This window comes from Prionailurus bengalensis, chromosome D1, assembly GCF_016509475.1.
Source record: "Prionailurus bengalensis isolate Pbe53 chromosome D1, Fcat_Pben_1.1_paternal_pri, whole genome shotgun sequence".
Lineage (NCBI taxonomy): Eukaryota > Metazoa > Chordata > Mammalia > Carnivora > Felidae > Prionailurus > Prionailurus bengalensis.
Window position 1 is genome coordinate 106918960 of NC_057346.1, and position 20085 is coordinate 106939044.

A 20085-nucleotide genomic window follows, 5' to 3' on the forward strand; every position below is an offset into this window, starting at 1 on the left:
GCCAGGGGCGTGGCCTGATGGCGGGGGCGGGATTGTTCAGAGCCAGGCGCTGTCCGACTTTGCCAGCTCTTAAGCATCAGACAGAGGCACTGGACTCTGCTTTTCTCAACTCGGTAAATTTTATTTAGAAAAAAAGGCGGGGGAGGAAAAAAGTGACACCGCTCTTTAGGCCAAGGTTTAGAAGAGAAACCTCCACCTTTCTGCAGCACCTTAGCCCCCCCCCCCCCCCTCACTGCTTAACGTCCCTTGGCTTCCGAATCATGGAAAAGGCTATGTCCCCTGCCGAAGGAGAGTGGACGGTGAAGGTGCCTGGAAACGGCCAGAGAAAAGCCCCAAGCGGTCAATGTTGCGGTGGAGGACACTGTGCAGAACCGCGAGATGGGGTCCACCCTCACCCCCACCCTCCCTGGAGAAGTCCCGGATGAAGCGACCACGCTCTGACTGGAAGATGAATTTCTGGGGCAATGGCCCATGCTCCCGGAGAAAGCCCCAGACACTGAGCAGCAGCAGACGCACTTCGAAAGGTGCCAGTTGGCTAAATACCTCGTGCATATTCCCCAGGGCTGGTGGCAGGAGGCTTCCCTCAGCCATGACTGCTACCAGGGTGCAGGATGCCTCCAGGTGCCAAGGGGAGTGAGCTGTATCAGGGTGGCGAGAGGCTTCCCAATGACCCAAGAGGGCGGCCAGTAGCCCCCGCAGGAGCACGGAGCAGTAGCACAGGGCTGGGGGAGCAGCTGCTACCAGCTTTAACAGCTCAAAGAGCAGGGGCTGTTCCCGGAAGCGCCGGCCAATGCGGAGATCCCGCTCCACGGTGGCCCGGGCATGCTCCTCAGGGGGCCAGGCTAGCTCAGCACCAGCTGCATCAGGACACACACTCTCCACTAACGTCACTGCCACTGCTTTGGCTGCCTCCGGGCTCAGGGTGGGAGTCCCCCAGCAGCCCCCACATTCAGTCCCCCCGGGGGCACTGCAGCAGTGCACCAGGAGGCTGAGGAGGCTCTGGGTGTTATAGATCACTTCCTGCTGATCTCGCGACTGCACAAACTTGGGTGGCTTTAGGCCACGACCGATGACTCCAGCGTGGAAAACTGACCAAATCCCTCCAGGACCTGGCACGGCTGCAGTGTGCCGCCGGTTCGTGTCCAACAGGGAGGCAGAAGCCAAAGGAGCGGAGACAACTGAAAGAGTCTCATTGTCCCTGTCCACTTCCCCTCCAAACAGTTCTGTGTTGCCCCGATGTAAGGCTCCCTCGACTAGCAGCTGCAAGACAGCCTTGAGCCCAGCTGGAGAGGTCTGAGAGAGGCGGGTAAGAAGCTGAGAGGCCGAAGCCACACCTGGGGGGCCATGCAGCCTCAGAGAGGCAAAGAAGCGATGCACTCCAGCTCTCACCAGTCCCAGGAGTTGGGAGGGGGACAGGGCTTCTTGAGGAAAGGGACAGATGGCCAGGAGGGAGGCAGCAGCTTCAGCTACTTCCTCCTCAGGATGTAGCAGGAGAGGAGCCAGGTCAGACAAATGGGCTGACGCAGACTCCCCAAACCGGGCCCCTAGGGCTGCAGGGCCCTCACCACCCTGCTGTTCCCACCCGACTAGCAGTGCCAAGTTGCGCAGGAACCGGGCAGTGAAGGGAGGCTGCAAAGTCCCTGCATGCACCCGAGCCAGGCAGCTTCGGAAAGCCAGAGGCAGGAGGCCAGACAGACTGACCACCAGCCCCGCATATAATTGGGTGGCCAGACTCAATTCTTCAGGGCTTCGGGCCCGGCTCAGGAGATGGCCTAAGGCCTCAGGTCCACAGCTAGGCCGAGTATAGACAGAGAGCAGGCCCAGGAGCTGGTGTTGCCAGAGGAAGCGCTTCCGTTCCAATCGTAATGTCTCTCCACACAGCTCTCCGACGTGGTTTCTTAGCGCATCTAGAAAGGGCACAGGGCGGGGGGGTGGGGGCGGACCCAGCACCCCTTCCCCAGGCGACCCTCCCCGGTGATGAACCAGTTTTTGCAAGTGCAGAAGCAGCAGCTGGATCAGCCGGTCACAGGCCTCACGCACAGTGTCTGGCACAGCCAGGCCTTGGGTGGTAATGACTGAGGCAGGCATGGCTGTGTCCACCAGGAACTGCAACAGGCGGTAGGCACCTGCCCCAGAGGCCTGGCTCACCAGGTGCACAGCCAGGTTCAGCATGTTGTCCAGCTCCTCTCGGGGGAATCCCTGCAGGTGCTGCTGCAGCTGGCTCAGCACGGCTGGGGGCTTAAGGCAGTCCACCAGCTCTCCAGAGACCGTGCCCAGCAAAGCTGGTGACATGACCGCCAGCTGCAGTAGGAAGGGGACTGTGGCCTGAAGGGAGGGGTCCCCACTCCGGCCCCCAGTGCCCCCTGCCAGGCTATCATGGAACATTCGCAGAAGCTCCCGTCGGATGCTGTCTCCGTGGCGGGAGGCCAGGTGCCCTAGGATGCCTACAACTGAGGCAATCTTGGGCACCCGTTTCTCCCCAGGGATAGCAGGAGATCCAGGAAAGGGGTCTATAGAGGGGGTTTGAGAAGAGCTTCCACCACTGCCACCAGCTCCACCTCCAGCCCCACCGTGAACACAGAAATCCTTAAGGCCACAGGAGAGAACTCGGGAGATGATGGTGCCAGGAAAAGAGGAGCCAATATGGGCCACAACCCAGTCGAAGTGTGGGGAATGCTGGACAGAGGTATCCAGCAAGGCATCCACGCAGGCATCTGGGCAACTACCAATGAGAGCTGAGAGACACTGAACATAGATGTCCATTAATGTGCGGGTGGCCCGGCAGCCCATCCACAGCTGCAGCAATTCGTTGAGGGAGCCAGTGGCATGGGGCACACGCTGGTGCTGGCCTGAGTATGTGCTGCTCAGCTGCCCCATGAGGTCAATGGACCACGCGCTAATCACAGGTGCCCAGGCCTTCGGGTTGGCCCGGATAAACTCAGACAGCACCTGCTGCACTTCCTGCACCACATCTTCTAGACCAGGTCCCCCAGCAGGGACGTGGGAGGGTGGGGGTGGACGGAGGTGAGGGGGGCCAGCCACAGGGCTTTCGTCCAAGGCAGCCAGGTGGGCCCGGACGCTCTCATCAAAGACGCCTCGCAAGTGGTCAAGCACGGCGGCCCGAGCCGGTGGCAAAGAGCGGAGCAGGAGAAGGCCACAGCGAGCATGTTCCCGGGCCGAGAGTTGGTGGCCCAGAATAGGGTCCACGCCAGTCAGAAAAGCCTTGATTTCCTGGGACAGCTCTTGAGCACTGAAAAGAAAGCAAGAGAAGCAGATTTAGAGTGTTGGGAGATGGTGGGCACATTACATTCCCTCTGTGAGCTTCGGGTTTTTTCCACATAAAACAGGGATAACTGTGCTTCAAAAGATAATGTAAGTGAAGCACTAATGCACCATATCAAGTTTCCACTAATCACCCAATAAATGCTACCTATTTTTCTTTCAATAATAACAATAATGTCTATGTTAGATAACTCATCTCAGGTACTCTTGAAGTACTTTATATGTATTATTTCAATCAAGACAACAGCCCGATAAGGTAGGTACTATTATGTTCCCACTTTACAGATAAAGAAACCAAGGTTAAGTAATCAGACTATAAGCTCCAAGAGGGCAGTAAACATTTCTGTGCTCTTCAACACCGAATACTCTTCTACTGAGGTGCCTGGTATATGGAAAGCACTCCATTAAGTATTTGTTGAATCAAGTAAGTATACCTTGTGTGGCTACAACATCTGCTTTAAAAACACCTTTCCAACTTTACTGCCCTTCCCCCAAAACACAAGCACCCTCGTTAAGGCCTCCTAGTACCTGTTTTCTCCCATATTCTGCAAGCATCCTAAGCACACACCTCTTGGACCCCACATCAACCACCACCACCTTCCCAGCATTCTCAGTGTGCCTTGGAACCACGGTATCCCCAGGGTTCATACAAGGTAATAATGTCTGCCTTTCAGCCCCTTCCCCTCCCAAAACATATGGCTTCAGTGGTAGAGGTTCAGAAGCCAGTGTTATGGGAAGAGGCAAAGTCCCCTTCCTCTTACTGCCTTTTCTGCCAAAGACCGCATCCTCTAGGGCTCCGACTGTGCCTTGATTTCTTAAATAAATAAATAAACCACCCTAAGGTAAGGGGGAGTATCTTAGTTGCAGGACAAGGGAAAAGCTAGAGGGAAGCATTTTGTGGGCCTGGGTTCTCAGGGAGACTCCATGAAGACAGGACACTCCGGGTTCTCTCGGCTCTAAAAGGGGCAGGACAGCTGGGTTCCCAAGAGTTCTGATATCCCCAACTCCTGTGAGAACAAGGCCGGGATCTGGGGTAACGGGGCGCTGCGGGTTAGGGGGAGGGACGACCGAGATCTTAGAAGGGCGGGCACTGGAGCCCAGAGTTTTGGCGCGGCAGCCCCTTGAGTTCTGGGGAGACCGGACCAGGAATCTCTGAGAACCCTGACGCGAGTTCTCGAGGTAGGATCCGGGTTTCTGCCGAGAAGGCTGGGGATCGGCGCAGGGCCGCGCGGTGGGGGAAGATGCCAGGGGCTCTGACTACCTGAGCGGCGCGGGACCGTGGGTGGCCGGGGCAGGCCCGGGAGGCCCTGGGGCCCCGGGAGGGTCGCACAACGCGGACATCCCGGAGCCCTAGCCCGAGCCCGAGGCGGGAGCGGCGAAGCGCAGGTAGCGCATGCGCGCTGACGGGAACCCTGAAAGGAACCAGCGACTAGGCTTCGCAGGAAAACCAGTCCGGCGACGTCCGCGACTCTCATATGTTGGTTCCGGACCGGAGTCGGGATCCCCGGAGCAGGACTGCGACTGTGACAGCAAGAAGCCGACCCGCCCGCAACAAAACCATTTCCCCCCCAAAGGGCCTTTGACACACAAACTAAAGCAGGCTGCGGCTATTCACACTGGATTTAATTATTTTTGTCTAAAGCCAAAAATACAAAATATTCAACTCGCGAGGTTTTTTAAAAAGGAAGCACTGGGAAATATTTTAATCAACAAACAGTGACAATATTAAACGAATAAACAAGTAGATAAGTAAACAGACCGTGACAATGGAGAAAGCAGTTAAAGGAGAGAAGGGAAGGGAAAAGCGAGGCGGGGGGCGGGGGGTGGGGGTGGAGAACGAAAGAAGGGAGAGAAAATTCCCGAGAGGAAAAGGAAAGAGAGGGAGGAAGAGGAAGTCCGAAATAAATTGGGTTGTAGGTGTTCTTCCAGTCACAGGCTGGCTCTACAGTCATGTTAGTCTCCGTTCTTTAGGCTTTGCTCTCTCTCCCCAACCTGCCAACTCAGGGCCCTTCCTCTCCCTTGCGGAGAGGGAGCCTGGAAACTGTATGACGAACTCCTATGCATTCATCAATAGCCCCCAAAATGGCCAGTCTGTCTAGCTTAAGCTCCAGCTCTTCCACTTACTGGCTGTATACTCTTCTTATCCTCCCTATGCCTGCTTCCTCCTCGGGAAATGAGAATGGTAACAGTACAACTACCTCCTAGGGTGTTGTGAAAATTGAAACCAGGGAATATGTTCACTGATCCTAAATGTTGGGATTCACGAGTGAATAGGCAAGAAAGAATTCTTGAGACATCTTCGGTGCTAAAAAGGGAACAGGACCTGTGGGCAAAAAGAGCTGCTATTGGTTTGTACGGAGGCGCTGATTATAAACTTTCAGGTTGGGGAGGGGGTTAGGAAGAGCATTAGGTCTCTAAGGAATTTGGAAGAGAGGTTTCTAGGATCTTGAGGGGCTAGCTGTTGTTAGAAAAAGATCAATTACTACAACCTAGTAAACTCTTAGTGTGAGCCCCCTTAAATGTGTATCAGTGGGTCATATGTTTAGGCAATGATTGCTAACATGTATCTTGGGCAGGTAGAGATAAAGGAAATGTCCAAAGGAATTTATTACAGGATCCTGGAGGTCCCACTAATGTCACGCTAAGGTTGTCTTTTGCCTCTTGCAACATATTAACATTGAGGCAGCTAAGCTTCCAGAGGAAGGCCATTCTGCTTGTCTCAAGTACTTGTCAATAGGCTATAAGTTGTAAGGAAGTTTATTTTTTTTCCTTTTGCCTTTGTTCTCCCCATCATATACTACCTACTAGCAAGATCTGTTCTAGAACAATAAATATTTCTGCTCCTAACACTGTCTCCAACTGGGACCCAATACTTACCATCTGAGAGCCTCAACTTATGATCTGGAAAAGGAGATTTTTGGGGTGCCTGGGTGGCTCAGTCCATCGAGCGTCCAACATCGGCTCAGGTCATGATCTCACGCTTTGTGGGTTCAAGCCCTGCCTTGGGCTCTGTGCTGACAGCTTGCTCAGAGCCTAGAGCCTGCTTCGGATTCTGTGTCTCCTTCTCTCTCTGCCCCTCCCCTGCTCGCACCCTGTCTCACTGTCTCTCAAAAATAAATAAATGTAAAAAAAAAAAAAAAATTAAGGAGACCTTTGAAACATGTAAGTTCTCCAGGAATAAGACTATTATGTGGTCCTTGCTCTTAAGGATTTCATAATCCAAAGGTGCCTGTTTTGGTGTTGGACAGATCTAGATTCATGTCTGCAATTTATCAGCAGTGTAACCCTGAGCAATTGACCCAACTGTTTGAAGCCCATTTCCTTATCTGTAAAATGCGTATGTCTCCTATCTGACAGATTTTTGCAAACATCACTTAAGATCACTTATTAAAGGGCGCCTGGGTGGCTCAGCCAGTTAAGTGTCTGACTTCAGCTCAGGTCACGGTCTCACAGTTCCTGAGTTAAAGACCTGCTTCCAGCTCTGTGCTGACAGTTCAGAGCCTGGAGCATGCTTCAGATTCCGTGTCTCCCTCTCTCTCTGCCCCTCCCCTGCTCACACTCTGACTCTCTCTGTCAAAAATAAAAAAAGATTTAAAATAATTTTTTTAATTAAAAAAAGAAGATGGGGCACCTGGGTGGCTCAGTCAGTTAACTGTCCGACTTCAGCTGAGGTCATGATCTTGTGGTTCATGAGTTTGAGCCCCACGTGAAGCTCTGTCAGCTCAGAGCCTGGAGTCTGTTTCAGATTCTGCTCTCTCTCTCTCTCTCTGTCTCAAAATATTAAAAATGTCTTTCCTGAGGCACCTGGCCGGCTCAGTCAGTAGAGTGTGTAACACTTAGTCTCAGGGTCATGAGTTCAAGCCCCATATTGGATGTAGAGCCTACTTCAAAAAAACATAAATTAAAAAAAAATGTCTTTCCTTCTCCTTCCTATTGCCTCCCCTCCTCTCTTTACTGCATCTGAATACATTTTCAAACAACCGCTTTTCCTTTCTGTGTTCAAAACTGGACATAATTCTGTTTCCCTGGAAAATTGGCTGATCCCAGTCTTAGGCCAGGGGAAGCAGCAGGTGAGATTGGAACAGATCATCATGTCAGAAAACAAGGAAGTGCTCAAATACTGATGGTGTTGTGTCAAAAGGACACAGAGACCACCTTGAAAAGGCTCCTGTTGGCCAAATTTTGGCCATGACTTCAAGCCTGTAAAAGCAATAGTCATAGATTATGACACACTGAGAAACAATCAGAATCCATAGTGATATTTTTACAGAGGAAGGGGTTTTCTTTACAGAATATATCACATGAATAATATCAGTGACTGAAGGATAAAATTAGAAAATTACCATTTTGTGCAGTAACTTATTAGGTAAAGATTATCATGGGTGCTAAAATCACGGGGTGAAAGGATTTTGGGGAATAGGGTATTCATGCGATCTCAAAGTAGCAGCCCCAAAGGTTACTTATGAATTACAAAGGGAAAGTATACTTTAACAATGGAGAAATCTGACAGACACCCACTTAACCAAGTTTCTACACTTAGAAGCACTAATCGTGAGACAAATTGATGTAAGCGACGGGAAATGGATTATTCCTAAATAGATAAATAAAATTACACTGGGCTCTTCAAAAATGTCAAGTTTACCTAAAATAGGTAGAAGTGCCGTGGAATGAGGGGCACCCGGGTGGCTCAATTGTTTGAGCGTCCAACTTCTGCTCAGGTCACGATCTTGTGGTTCATGAGTTCAAGCCCCACATCGGGCTTGCTACTGTCAGTGAAGAGCCTACTTCTGATCCTCTGTCCCCTTTTCTATGCCCCACCCCCACTTGCGCTCTCTCAAAAATAAACATTAAAAAAAAAAGCACTGTTGAATGAGACAAAAGAGATAGGACAATTAAATGAAGTACACGATCCTTGATTAACTCCTGGATTGAGGAGGAAAACGGCTATAAAAAATATTATAAAATATAAAAAATAAAAATAAAAAATATTTTAAAAAATATAAAATTAAAAAATATATAAAAATATTATTGGAGGGGCTCCTAGTTGGCTCAGTAGGCTGAGGTCCCACTCTTCATTTCCACTCAGGTTGTAGTCACAGGGTTGTGGGATTGGGCTGTGTTGGGCCTCACTGAGTGTGGCGCCCTAGATTCTCTCTCTCTCCCTCTGCCCCTCTCCCCTGCTCACGCTCTCTCTCTCTCAACAACAACAAAAGGATATTATTGGAACAATTAAGGAAATTCAAATATGAAAAAGTCAGTATTAGCTAATGTTAAATGTCTTAGGTGTGATAAGAGTATTTTGGCTATATAAAATAATGTTCTGGGCCACCTGGGTGGCTCAGTCAGTTAAGCGGCCAATTCTTGATTTTGATTTCCTCTCAGGTCACGATCTCACAGTTGGTGAGTTTGAGTCCCAAGTGGGACTCCTTACTGACAGTGCAAAGCCTGCTTGGGATTCTCTCTCTCCTCTCTGCTTCTTCCCCTGCTGGCTCTCTCTCAAAAAACCCACAAAACACAACACAACACAACACAACACAACACAACAAAAAAAACCTTAAAAAAAAAAAAAAGTAGGAATGTTCTCTGGGGTAAAAATCTCATCTGCAGTTGACTTTCCAATGAGTCAACAAAGACACATGCATACATATTTGCAAGCGCATACAGATAAAACAACTGTTGGAAAATGCTAAAAATTGGCAAATTTAAGTAGAGTGCATTTATAAAGGTTCATTGTACAGATTCTTTACTGAATTTGAAATTCAAAATATGTAGTTGGCAGAGGGGTGAGGTGGGATGGGCTGTGGCAGGGAGAAAGGAGGTGCAACGCTGGACCCAAACCCTCCCTCTTCCAAAGAAGCTTACACAGATTAAACAGGGCAGAGAGATGTTTTTTCCCCCCCTGTTGAACACACCTCCACACAGGCAGCTTTTCACTTTAATTAAACACCCCCAGTCCTGTCATCCAACAGAAGTTCTGAATGTTAAATGGGAAAAATAATGCTCGGTCTTCACTTTATTAAAAATATAATCCTCGGCGACTGGCTGGCTGAGTCGGTAGAGCGTGCGAGTCTTGATCTCAAGGTCATGAGTTCAAGCCCTGCGTAGAACTTACTTTAAAACAAGAATTTAGGGGCGCCTGGGTGGCGCAGTCGGTTGAGCGTCCGACTTTAGCTCAGGTCATGATCTTGTGGTCCGTGAGTTCGAGCCCCGCGTCAGGCTCTGGGCTGATGGCTCAGAGCCTGGAGCCTGCTTCCGATTCTGTGTCTCCTTCTCTCTCTGCCCCTCCCCCCTTCATGCTCTGTCTTTCTCTGTCTCAAAAATAAATAAATGTTAAAAAAAATTAAAAAAAATAAAACAAGAATTTATTTTTTATTTACTTCAAGCAAATTTTTTTAATGTTAATTTATTTTTGAGAGGGAGAGACAGAGAACAGGGGAGGGGCCAAGAGAGGTAGACACGGAATCTGAAGCAGGCTCCAGGCTCCGAGATGTCTGCACAGAGCCCACGGGGCTTGAACTCACAAACTGTGAGTCAGATGCTTAACCGACTGAGCCACCCAAGTGTCCCCCCCAAAATTTTTTTAAATAACAGTGGATTTTTTTTTTAAGTTTACTTATTTATTTTGAGAGAGAAAGCACAAGTGATGGAGACAGAGAGAGGGAGAGAGAATTCCAAGCAGGCTCCACACTGTCAGTACAAAGCCCGACGTGGGGCTCAAACTCATAAAGGTGACATTGTGAGCTGGGCTGAACAGATGCTTAACCAACTGAGCTACCTAGGTGCCTCTGACTTTCTTATTTTTTTTAAGTAATCTCTACACCCAATTGGGATTCGTACTCACAACCTGAGATCTAGAGTCGCATGTTCTACTGACTGAGCCAGCCAGGCACAGAGGCTGGCTTCTCGTTGCCTTTGCTCAAGTAAGCTCCGTGGGTCCTATTTCCTGTCTTGTTTCCCCACTCACAGACCCCGCCCGTTCCTACATTTAATCACACACATCTCAGTGAGAAGTCTAGGGCTTTATTACAAATTGAGCTGACTGTTAAGGACCCCCGTCTCCCATCTTCCTTCTCTACTCTCTTCCTCTCGATGCATTCCTACAGGGCAGCTCCCTAGGCCATTAAGGAAAAGGAATCTGAGAAGAGTGAAAAGGGGCAATGCCTTCTCCAAAGTCCTCCGAAATAACCAGAGTCCTCCTGGCTCCAGCTGAGAATCTTCCAGTGGGAGGCGTGGGGATTTAGCTCTTATCTTCAAGGTCCTCCATGTCTACATCTTGGGGGGCTTTTGTCTTCTTTTGCCGTTTGGGCTGCAGTTCACTAGTCCTGGCTTGCCTCGTGGGGGCTTCCACTGAGCAAAAGGAAAGAGGAAGCATGAAAGACCCCCAGTGAATCCAGGCTGCCCCCTCACCTCACCTCTTTGCCCCAGCCTCACCTTCCATGGCTGCTTTCTCTTTCTGGGCCAGCCGGATCTGCTGGAGGAGTTTTCTGCGCTTCTTCCCAGAGAGAGTAATGTTGGCACGTGCACTGGACCTGAAGGGTTGGTAAGAGCAAAGATGTCCAGGTTAACCGGAACCACTGCAGGCTGGTTCTGGCTATTGAAAACGCCTTTGGGGCGCCTGGGTGGCTCAGTAGGGTAAGCATCTGACTTCGGCTCAGGTCATGATCTCACAGTTTGTGAGTTCAAGCCCCACGTTGGGCTCTGTGCTGACAGCTCAGAGCCTGGAGCCTGCTTCTGATTCTGTGTCTCCCTCTCTCTCTGCCCCTCCCCCGCTCTCTCTCTCTGTAAAATAAATAAAACATGAAAAACTAAAAAAAAAGAGAAGAAAATGTCTTTGGACTCAAGTAGAAAGACCTTGAAAATCTAGGCTCTGAGTTAAATCTTTCCAACATTTAGCCATTAACATGCTTAACACTACTCCCATACATATATATAGAGTACTTAACATTAAGTGTTAAAACTTGGTATATAGCAAGAATTTGTAAGGGAAAACTATTTTTCCTTCTATCTTCAATACTTTTTAATTTAATTTTATTTTATTTTAAGTAGTCTCCACGCGCAATGTGGGGCTTGAACTCATGAACTGCAAGGATCAAGAATGGCACACCCTACCAAGTGAGCCAGCCAGGCGCCCCTATTTTCAATATTTCTGACACCCAGTTGGTTGAGTGTCTGACTCATTGGTTTTGACTCAGGTCACCATACCAGGATCGTGGGATGGAGCCCCGTGTGGAGCTCTGCGCTGAGCATGGAGCCTGTTTGGGATTCTCTTTACCTCTGCCCCTCTCCTCCACTCACATTCTCTCTCTCAGAAATAAAAATATTTAGGGGCAGCTGGGTGGCTCAGTTGGTTAAGCTTCCGACTTGGGTTCAGGTCATGATCTCACAGTTCGTGGGTTTGAGCCCCGCATCCGGCTCTGTGCTGACAGCTCAGAGCCTGGAGCCTGCTTCGGATTCTGTGTGTGTCGTGTCTCTCTCTCTGCCCCTTCCCTGCTCATGCTGTCTCTCAAAAATAAATTTAAAATGTTAAAAAAATTTTTTAATAAAAAAATTTAAGTTTACTTATAAAAATTTATGTGAAGGTACAATGTTATCTGGGGAGGTGGGTGAGTCGACAGTTCTTAGATTCTTAGTCGGGTCCAAGACCCAAAGAGGTTGTGAGCTACCAGTGTTGTCCGCACGCTAGCAGGGTGTAGGCACAAACACAGCTGACAAACGTGCCTTGTATAAAGTCAGTGCACAAGAAAAGCGGAGGTGATACCTGCTGTGGAGATCGACACGGAGGAGAAAGGGGACTCGGGGCGGGAGGGGGCGGGGCAAAGGGAAGAGAGTCTGGCACTCACGCCCGCTTCTTGAGGTGGTGCCGCGTGATCAGGCCTTCGTCTATTACAGCTCCCACCACCCGGTGCTTCAGTCGCCTCTCCCGGTTCAACACCCGCCGTCTCTTGAACAGTTTCTTCTTCAGCTCCTGAAGGGGAGGAAGATGCTAATCAGACGGAAGCCGCGCACCGCGACCCAGGACCCCGCACCCGGCGACTCCGGCCCATAGATCTCATCTCTGGCGAGATTAGAGGGCTCCAAGACGCGTGGGGAAACGAAGTCGGGGCTCCCACACAATCACCGTTCGGGGCCGGTTGATCTTTCCCCCGGGAGCCCCCATGGCTGCGCAACGACTGTGGTTCGCGGCCGGCGTTTTGGCTCTGCGCTGTGTCCGCGCAGGTCCCGCCCCTCGGCCTCCGCGAGCCAATCGCAGCCCGGGGCGGGTACTGAGGGTATATAAAGCAGCTCGGCGGCGTCCTGGCTCTCTCCCGGAACGGCGAAAAAGTAGGTGCGCAGGTAGGTTTCGGAGCTACGAGGCCCGGCGGGGGTTCTGGGCGGGGCCTGCGCACCCTCCTTTTCTTGGCGGGGGCCGGGTGTACGGTCCCGGCCCCCGTAATGTACGGAGGCAGAGGGAAAGGGCTCTGGCCCCTCGGCGTCATGTCTTCGGTGCCCGCGGCTTCCGGTCCGCGGGTTCTATCCTCAACCGCCGGGACACCGGCTCCAAGGAGCCCAGCGGAACCGAGGTTCTGCAGGCTCCTCCTTGGGGTGCTCACGACTTCTCCTTTTATTTCAGGTTTGGGGAGCCGCCCCTGGAACCGGAGCTGTCGTGTCCCCCTCCTCTTTTAATTTACCGTTGCCAACAATAAAGGCCTTTCCTGCCGTAGTAAGTGTGTGTCCGCGTTTTTTCCATGGTTGTCATTAGGCTGTTCGCGTTATCCCACAAAGCGGAATTTGCAACCTTTCTCTTGGACCTCAGGCTCCTTCGGGAGTGCGGGCGACATTTCGCAGAAGGTTCTCTGGCCGACCTTGCCGGGATCTCCAGATGGCCGCGCTGCGAGCAACTCTCCACGTGGCGACCCTGGCGGCTGGGGCGCGCCGAGCTTTGTTGGGTAGGGAAGGTAGGCAGAGTGGGAGGGCAAGGCGGGTTCTTAGTGACCCTAATCTCTGAAATTGTGATTCTTCAAACCCCAGGGTATATTGCACCGTTTGTTTTTTTTTTGTTTTGTTTTGGTTTGGTTTTTTTTGCAGCAATCTGATGAAACCTGGGCGCTGGGTGACAGATGTGCCCCACTCGTGTCCACAGGCTCCCTGGCTGGTAACTGCCTGGCCCACCGTCGCCTCTGGGATAAGCTCCACAGCGGTCCCCGAGTCGGCAGCGTCCCCACGTTCGACTGGTTCTTTGGGTATGAGGAAGCCCAGGGGTTCCTACTGCCGCTGCTGCAGGAGGCACGGGCTGCCTATCCACTGCGGGTGTTGGACGTGGGCTGTGGGACCTCCAGCCTATGTACAGGTCTCTACACCAAGTGTCCAATTCCCGTGGATGTGCTGGGGGTGGACTTCTCTCCTGTGGCCGTGGCCCACATGAACAGCCTCCTGGAAGGTGGCCAAGACCAAAAACCCCTGTACCCTGGGCACCCTGCCTCTCGACTACAGTTCATACAGGCTGATGCCCAGAACCTGGAGCCCGTGGCTCCCTCAGGCTCCTTCCAGCTAGTGCTGGATAAGGGCACCTGGGATGCTGTTGCCCGGGGTGGTCTGCCTGGGGCTTACCAGCTTCTGTCAGAATGCCTAAGGGTCCTAAGCCCCCGGGGGACCCTGATTCAATTCTCCGATGAGGACCCTGATGTGCGGCTACCCTGCCTGGAGCAAGGGTCCCAAGGCTGGACTGTGACTGTGCAGGAGCTAGGCCCTTTCAGGGGCATCCCCTACTTTGCTTACTTGGTTCAAGACTCTCATTAAAGACTTTAGTTCTAACTCTAATTTTTCTGTTGGGTGAGGAAAGAGGTGAAGAGAATTTTTTTCTTCTTTGTATGATGTCTGGGAAGTGAGGATCTTCGGGCTGGCCTCCATATTTTCTAGCCGCGTGCACATATTTTTGAATGTCTCCATGCCCCAGTTTACACCTCGGCAAGGTAGGAATAATAATAGGTGGAGTTGGGATTACATACAATGTCAGGTGAAACATTTAGCACTTAGCAATGCCAGGCACAAGATGAGTGCTACCTAGAGAAGGCTTCTAACCCCTACTAACTGGAATACCTATGGGCACAGATAGAGTTTCTGGGGGTTTTTTGTTTAAAGAGAGGAGTTCTTAATCCAAATCCCAGCACTGACTGACTGATGTGAACCAGTAGCCCAACCTCTAAGCCTCAGTGTCCTCAACCTGTGAAAAGGGGAAGATTGATAGGACAGCCAGAAGGGCCTCCTAACAAACTTCACTGAAATGTTGAAGGAGAGAGAACAGATACTTACCCTCAAAGCTCCTGGGAGGCAGGAGGTGTGAATATTCCACAAAGCAGCTTCTACACACATGGGAGCCTGTTGCTGGGTTCCAGAGAGGACAGGGGTTGGTGGCTTCCTGATACTCTGTGTCCTCAGGAATCCAGGAGACCTCTTGTTCTACCTGTTCCTGTCCCCAGCTGAGTTCTGGGTTAAAGGTTCTTAAGGGAGATCTGGGGTCCAGTGGGCTCCAAGTCCAGCCTGGGGGAGAGGAGAGTTGAAGAGCCCATTAAAAGTGAAAAGTATTCCTGGGGGCGTTTGGGTGGCTTGGTTAAGTGTCCTACTTCGTCTCAGGTCATGATATCAGGTCCTTGAGTTTGACCCTCACTTTAGCTCTGTGCTGACAGCTCAGAGCCCGGATCCTGCTTCAGATTGTGTCTCCCTCTCTGCCTCTCCCATGCTCATGCTCTGTCTCTCTCTCTAAAAAATAAAACGTTAAATTAAAAAAAGTGAAAAGTATTCCTGATACATTACCGACTTTTTGAAAGATGAAGCAAATTAGTTTGATGTTTTTTTCTTTTGCTTATAAAAAAGTAATACAGCAATTGTAATTAAGAGCCTAATTTCATGGCCTCAGTTTTCTCATGAGGATAAAAGGGTCTCCCCCACTGAGTTCTGAAAATCATGAGATAAAAGTGTTCAGCACAGTGCATGGCACACTGTAAGTCCTAATAAATAAGCTTTTATAACAGTATCAGACATGGGGAAAATTCTGGAAGAAAAGGCATCCAAAATGTAACTTCTCTCTGGGTAGTCGATTTGGGATAATTTTATTACATTCCCCCCACACACACAACAAATGACGTAAATATTTTAAAACATTGTTTTAGAATATTTTAAAAACAATGTATTTTAAAATATTAAGTATATTTTTAAAATAATTAAAAGGCATCACCCATCTGACATTACAACTTCCCTCTAACGTTCAACTTTGCCAAACACTGACTTTTCTCTCCACCTCTATGTTATTCTTCACTACATGAACTAAGCACCTACTGTGTGCCTGGTACTGCTTAATGCAGGGGACACAACTGAGTTTTCCATCTGGGCCCTGCCCAGAAGAACATCCAGGTCGCAACGGCCCCACTGAAGCAGCCGCCTCCCTCACCTGCCTCTTCACTTTGGTCCTGGAAGAAGACCTCGGCCTCCTCTTCCTCATCAGTGAGCAGCAGCAGCTCCTCTTGTGGCCAACCCAGCTCCCCGCTCTCTTCACTCCCCTCAGAAGCTTCCACCACAATGGAGGGCAGGCGAGTCTTTTGAGAGACCACCTGAATCAGGATAAGCAGGGTGCTTGGACCAAACTGGAAGATGAGTCAGCAGCAAGACACAGGGTAGGGGTGTACTAACCTGAACATCCTGGTGACCTTCAACCCTGCCAATTTCTCCTCTGTCCATCCACAGGGGGCTGGTCAGCCTAGGACTTTCTGGGTGCTGGGAGGAGCCTGGGCTATCTCTAGGCCAAGGCCCATCCTCGCTGCTCCCTGGCACAAGGGCCATGGGTTCTAATTCTTAGAGGGCAGAGTGGTTGAACTCAAAGTGGAGTACCCCTACTCAGACACTCCACAGACTGCTCCTTTAATCCTTGGAGCCTGGCCCCTAATCACTTCTGAGAAGAGAATGACAAGCTAGGAGATTATGGGCCTTCCAGGGGAGGGGAAAATCCCAAGAGATGGGATAGGAGCTTTATGTCTCACTCCCCAGTGTCACTGGGAAAGGCAGGAGGGTAGGAGTCAACAAGGGCATCTGGATTAAAGCCCTGGGAGTGAAGAGCTTTGCAAACAAACTTGGAATTTCCTGATTCCTTTGCTCACTGGGTCTCCCAATTTGACATGTTTCTTTGTGTCTTAATGAATATTTATAGGGTGTTTACTATTTACCAGTAACTGTTTTTAAATGCTTTATATATCAACTCATTTAATTATCCTAAAACTATGAGAAAGATGCGGTCATTAGCCCTATTTTCTGATGCAGAAGCCGAGGCACAAAGAACTTAAATGATTTGCCCAGAGTCACACAACTAAAAGGTGCTTTCTTCTCCAAACTAGAACTCGGTATGTTACTCCAAACCCAGAGTTTTCATGCCAGGGGTGGGGTGGGGGAGCCAAGGGTTTCCCATGATGAAAACAAAACAAAACAAAACAAATTTACTTTCAATACGTTAACAAGTAAAATAAAGAAAAATAGTAACATATGTATACCTTTCCCCCCACCCAGTCAGAAGTTGAGATTTGGAGTGGATCAATACACTGATGTAAGTTATCTGGATGTCCGGTATGTGCTGTACTGAAAAACCACAAGTTATTGTAGGAAACTACAGAGCACAGCCCTAGCCCTGTATCGACCAGGAAATTTCAGAACTGGGCAGCCGTAAAACCCACAGCAACCATGAAGACACGCACTCCGACACGCACGCTCCCTTTAGCAATCCCACTCTGGACTTCATGGCAATGGGTCCGGTGCTCGACCCTCAAGTCCAACGCTTTTGGACGCGCTCAAGCTTCCCAGTTAAAACCAGTCTTTTAAGACCCAGGTGCTCTAGATTCGAAGCTTTCGCTGGTCAGGCCCTCTAGCCCGGCCCCATCTCTATGGTTTTCTCCGTGGGCCGCTCTAGCCTGCGCGGGGAGCAGTGAGACGTCGTGGCTCGCCTTCTAGGCTGCGGGAGGCCCCGGAGAGCGCCTCGCTGGTCGCGCGGTCGGCCATGGAGACCTTGCGCAGAGCGCTGATCGTGGGTGCCCTTCTGGGCGCCGGGGCTGGCGTGGGCTCCGCGCTCTTTGTCCTCGTGGCTCCGGGAGAGCAGCGGAAGCAGGAGATGCTGAAGGTGGGGGCGACTGGAAGTCAGACGTGGGGTGGGCGGGCGGAGAGCCCCCGGGCTGGGGGTCAGGACTGCGAACCTCCCTTCCCGCCCGCAGGAGATGCCCGAGCAAGACCCGCGGCGCAGGGAGGAGGCGGTCAGGACCAAAGAGTTAGTGCTAGCCACTCTGCAGGAGGCAGCGGCCACGCAAGAGAACGTGGCCTGGAGGAAGAACTGGATGGGCGGCGGCGGCGGGAAGTCAGCGTGAGCTGGGACTTCCATCGTGGGCACTGGGACCTTGCTCCCGCGCAAGAGTCGGAGGCGGCCTTTCTCCTCCGTATGCCCAGCGGGGAGACCCGATTGAGGATGCCGCGCCCAGGCCTCCCTGAGACCCTGGGAGCCGCTGCAGGGTGAGCACGTCCCCTATCAAAAGATGCACTGACTGCACTTTAACATCCTACGTCGCGGGCGGGGGCGTCGGATATGGTGAACCCGAAGGAACCAATAAATCACGTTCCTCCGTCCAGTCTGTGAGCCCTGCAGTCTGGCGCCTCTAAATGTCTAGAGTGTTCTGGGGGGCCCGTGCTGGGGAAGCGGATGACTGTGGCTCCCATGTGCCCCGCAGCGACCAAAACACAATGTCATGTGGTTGTTCAAGTGTACTTTTGATAACCAAGTGACATTCTCGAAATCAGAACTAATGCTGGAAAATCCTGTAGCAATTGGTGCCCATGGAGGACACTTTGGGTTTCCTGTCCTGTGAGGTTGGAGAGGGGCTTCTAGCATTTAACATACGCTATGATGCTTTCTGGGGCTATTGAACCTTTGGAGGTCAATCTGCTAGGAGTGAAAGGAGCATGCGTTCAGTAAGACAAATCTTGATGAAAGTCCTGCATGTTACAAAACCTCTTGGAGCCTCAGTCCTGTTACATAAAAGGTGGTAATTATCTTGAGGGTTGTTGGGAAAAAATTAACTTAGAAATGTAAAGTGCAGTGCTTGGCACAGAGCAGCCTTTGATATAGGTAGTGGGGTTTTTCCCCTTCCAGGTTTTCACTGTAGTAGTCTGTAATCCCCGAATCCAGTCATGGGATTTCTTGGGAATCTCTGAAGGAGCGAGATAATTTCCCTGTGGTCTGCCTCACATCCGGTGGTTCCAAAGAAGATAGCAATTGAAGGGGAGGGGGGAAAGCTTGCTTTTATTTATTATTTATGAGAGCGTGTTATTTATTTTTGAGAGAGAGAGATACGGAGTGCAAGCGGGGGAAGGGCAGAGAGAGAGGGAGACACAGAATCCAAAGCAGGCTCCAGGCTCCGAGCTGACGGCACAGAGCCCAATGCAGGGATCAAACCCACGAACTGCGAGATCATGACCTGAGCCGAAGTCAGACACTTAACCAACTGAGTCACACAGGCTTCCTCAAGAGAGAGAGAATCGTAAGCAGCTTCCACGCTCAGCATGGAGCCCCACACAGGTTTCAAGCCCAAGAACCTGGGATCATGACCTGAGCTGAAATCAAGAGTGGGATGCTCAACGGACTGAGCCACCCAGGTACCCCTGCTTTTATTTAAATAAAGCCAGGACAATAAATAAAGCTTGGTTAACACTGAGGTGTAAACCCAGATGGTGCACTGGTGCTGTTTTCACCCGATGGATGAAGTCCTAAGCCAAATGCACTTGTTATGTGTGATCTTTGGTTTAACCGTGGCCTCTTTCTAGCAGGGGAATGAGAGGGAAAAGGTCAGCAGCTGTTTGAGGGAGTACGAGGATGAGAGCGGCAGTGAGAGGCTATGATGAAGGAACTTGGGAGGTTCAGAGCCTGAGCCCTAGAGTCAAGCTCCTCAGGTGGGTTGGTTTCCGTAAGTCGCATGCTTTGGTGTCCCAGTCTCTAAAATGGGATAATTGGGGGCACCTGGCAGGCTTGGTAGGCAGAAAGAGACCACGACATTCAGTCTCAGGGTTGTGAGTTCAAGCCTCACCCTGGGTGTAGGGATTAAATAAAAACTTTTATACAAATAAAGATGGCATAACTGTACCAACCCCAGATAACTGCCTTCGTATCTCTGTTAACACATAGATTTATTTTGAGAGAGAGTGAGCAAGCACGAGTTGAGGAGATGCAGAGAGGGAGAGAGAATCCCAAGCAGGTTCCACGCTGTCTGCACAGAGCCTGATGTGGGGCCTGAACCCATGAACCGTGAGATCATGACCTGAGCTGAAGTCAGACGCTTAACTGACTGAGCCACCCAGGTGCCCCCAAAATTACTCTTTAATAGCTGATACTTACTGGGAACTTATTAAGTGCCGGGGAACTACACTAAAGCACCTGTATCAGCATTATGTAATACCCATAACAATGAATTAACAGGTACTATCATCCTTATTTTACAGGAAGCAACTAGGCTGGCTTCAAGAAGTCAAGGGGGGGGGGTGCCAAAAAAAAAAAAAAAAAAAAAAAAGGCAGGCACACAAGTCAGGATCTCAGGCTTATGCACTACCTTACCCATAGGAGCAAATTGTGCTGCTCGTCGTACTCTACCCCCAACACTTCTCTTAACTTCCCAAAAAGAAAGATCCAGAGATTGTAATCAAGTTTCTGTATGGAAACTGAAGATGAAAAATAAGGTCTGTTTTAAATTGCCTTCCCTGTAACTTCTCCCTCTGCCTCAGTTTTGTCCCTCCCAGCCACTCAGGAAG

The 20085-nt window shown here is 50.5% G+C and overlaps 4 protein-coding genes and 1 non-coding gene across 12 annotated transcripts; 3 read left to right on the plus strand and 2 right to left on the minus strand.

Moving 5' to 3' along the window:
* Positions 1-97: 97 nt before the first annotated feature.
* Positions 98-4697, minus strand: INTS5 (integrator complex subunit 5). Its single transcript, XM_043581399.1, has 2 exons — positions 4544-4697; positions 98-3250 (listed from the first exon to the last, which is right to left on the minus strand). Exons 1-2 carry the CDS (start codon positions 4621-4623, stop codon positions 271-273), a joined length of 3060 nt encoding a protein of 1019 aa, XP_043437334.1. The 5' UTR covers positions 4624-4697; the 3' UTR covers positions 98-270.
* A 5585-nt stretch (positions 4698-10282) lies between these two features.
* LBHD1 (LBH domain containing 1) lies at positions 10283-16167 on the minus strand. Of its 2 annotated transcripts, none has more exons than XM_043581437.1 (6): positions 15946-16167; positions 15707-15866; positions 14572-14799; positions 12123-12247; positions 10714-10811; positions 10283-10629 (listed from the first exon to the last, which is right to left on the minus strand). In XM_043581437.1, the coding sequence occupies exons 1-6, from the start codon at positions 16093-16095 to the stop codon at positions 10599-10601; spliced, it is 792 nt and encodes a 263-aa protein (XP_043437372.1). In that variant the 5' UTR covers positions 16096-16167; the 3' UTR covers positions 10283-10598. The 2 variants fall into 2 exon arrangements, with proteins under 2 accessions (XP_043437372.1, XP_043437373.1); XM_043581438.1 differs by having other exon boundaries at positions 15707-15851; positions 15946-16166.
* On the plus strand, positions 12496-14077 carry CSKMT (citrate synthase lysine methyltransferase). Of its 7 annotated transcripts, none has more exons than XM_043581431.1 (4): positions 12498-12615; positions 12893-12982; positions 13076-13217; positions 13403-14077. In XM_043581431.1, exons 3-4 carry the CDS (start codon positions 13142-13144, stop codon positions 14056-14058), a joined length of 732 nt encoding a protein of 243 aa, XP_043437366.1. In that variant the 5' UTR covers positions 12498-12615; positions 12893-12982; positions 13076-13141; the 3' UTR covers positions 14059-14077. The 7 variants fall into 7 exon arrangements, with proteins under 7 accessions (XP_043437363.1, XP_043437365.1, XP_043437366.1 ...); XM_043581433.1 differs by having other exon boundaries at positions 12500-12615; positions 13076-13208; XM_043581435.1 differs by having other exon boundaries at positions 12501-12607; positions 13076-13208.
* Positions 12669-12816, plus strand: LOC122484576. Its single transcript, XR_006297633.1, has one exon. It is a non-coding gene; the product is annotated as a small nucleolar RNA SNORA57 (small nucleolar RNA).
* Positions 16168-16840: 673 nt separating the features above from the next.
* Positions 16841-19010, plus strand: LOC122483903 (ubiquinol-cytochrome-c reductase complex assembly factor 3). The gene is made up of 2 exons (XM_043581445.1): positions 16841-17416; positions 17508-19010. The coding sequence occupies exons 1-2, from the start codon at positions 17297-17299 to the stop codon at positions 17655-17657; spliced, it is 270 nt and encodes an 89-aa protein (XP_043437380.1). The 5' UTR covers positions 16841-17296; the 3' UTR covers positions 17658-19010.
* Positions 19011-20085: the final 1075 nt, after the last annotated feature.

Excerpts from the sequence above, each read along its gene's own strand:
- LBHD1 (XM_043581437.1), bottom strand. The coding sequence starts at position 16,095 with ATGGCCCTTGTGCCAGGGAGCAGCGAGGATGGGCCTTGGCCTAGAGAT. Across the intron at positions 14,800-15,706 it reads GGACCAAAGTGAAGAGGCAG|GCTGGACTTGGAGCCCACTG; the intron begins GTGAGGGAGGCG and ends CCTCTCCCCCAG. Across the intron at positions 12,248-14,571 it reads GCCTCCCAGGAGCTTTGAGG|GAGCTGAAGAAGAAACTGTT; the intron begins GTAAGTATCTGT and ends CCTCCCCTTCAG.
- LOC122483903 (XM_043581445.1), top strand. The coding sequence starts at position 17,297 with ATGGAGACCTTGCGCAGAGCGCTGATCGTGGGTGCCCTTCTGGGCGCC. Across the intron at positions 17,417-17,507 it reads GGAAGCAGGAGATGCTGAAG|GAGATGCCCGAGCAAGACCC; the intron begins GTGGGGGCGACT and ends TCCCGCCCGCAG.
- CSKMT (XM_043581428.1), top strand. The coding sequence starts at position 13,008 with ATGGTTGTCATTAGGCTGTTCGCGTTATCCCACAAAGCGGAATTTGCA. Across the intron at positions 13,218-13,347 it reads AGCTTTGTTGGGTAGGGAAG|CAATCTGATGAAACCTGGGC; the intron begins GTAGGCAGAGTG and ends TTTTTTTTGCAG.
- INTS5 (XM_043581399.1), bottom strand. The coding sequence starts at position 4,623 with ATGTCCGCGTTGTGCGACCCTCCCGGGGCCCCAGGGCCTCCCGGGCCT. Across the intron at positions 3,251-4,543 it reads CACGGTCCCGCGCCGCTCAG|TGCTCAAGAGCTGTCCCAGG; the intron begins GTAGTCAGAGCC and ends CTTTCTTTTCAG.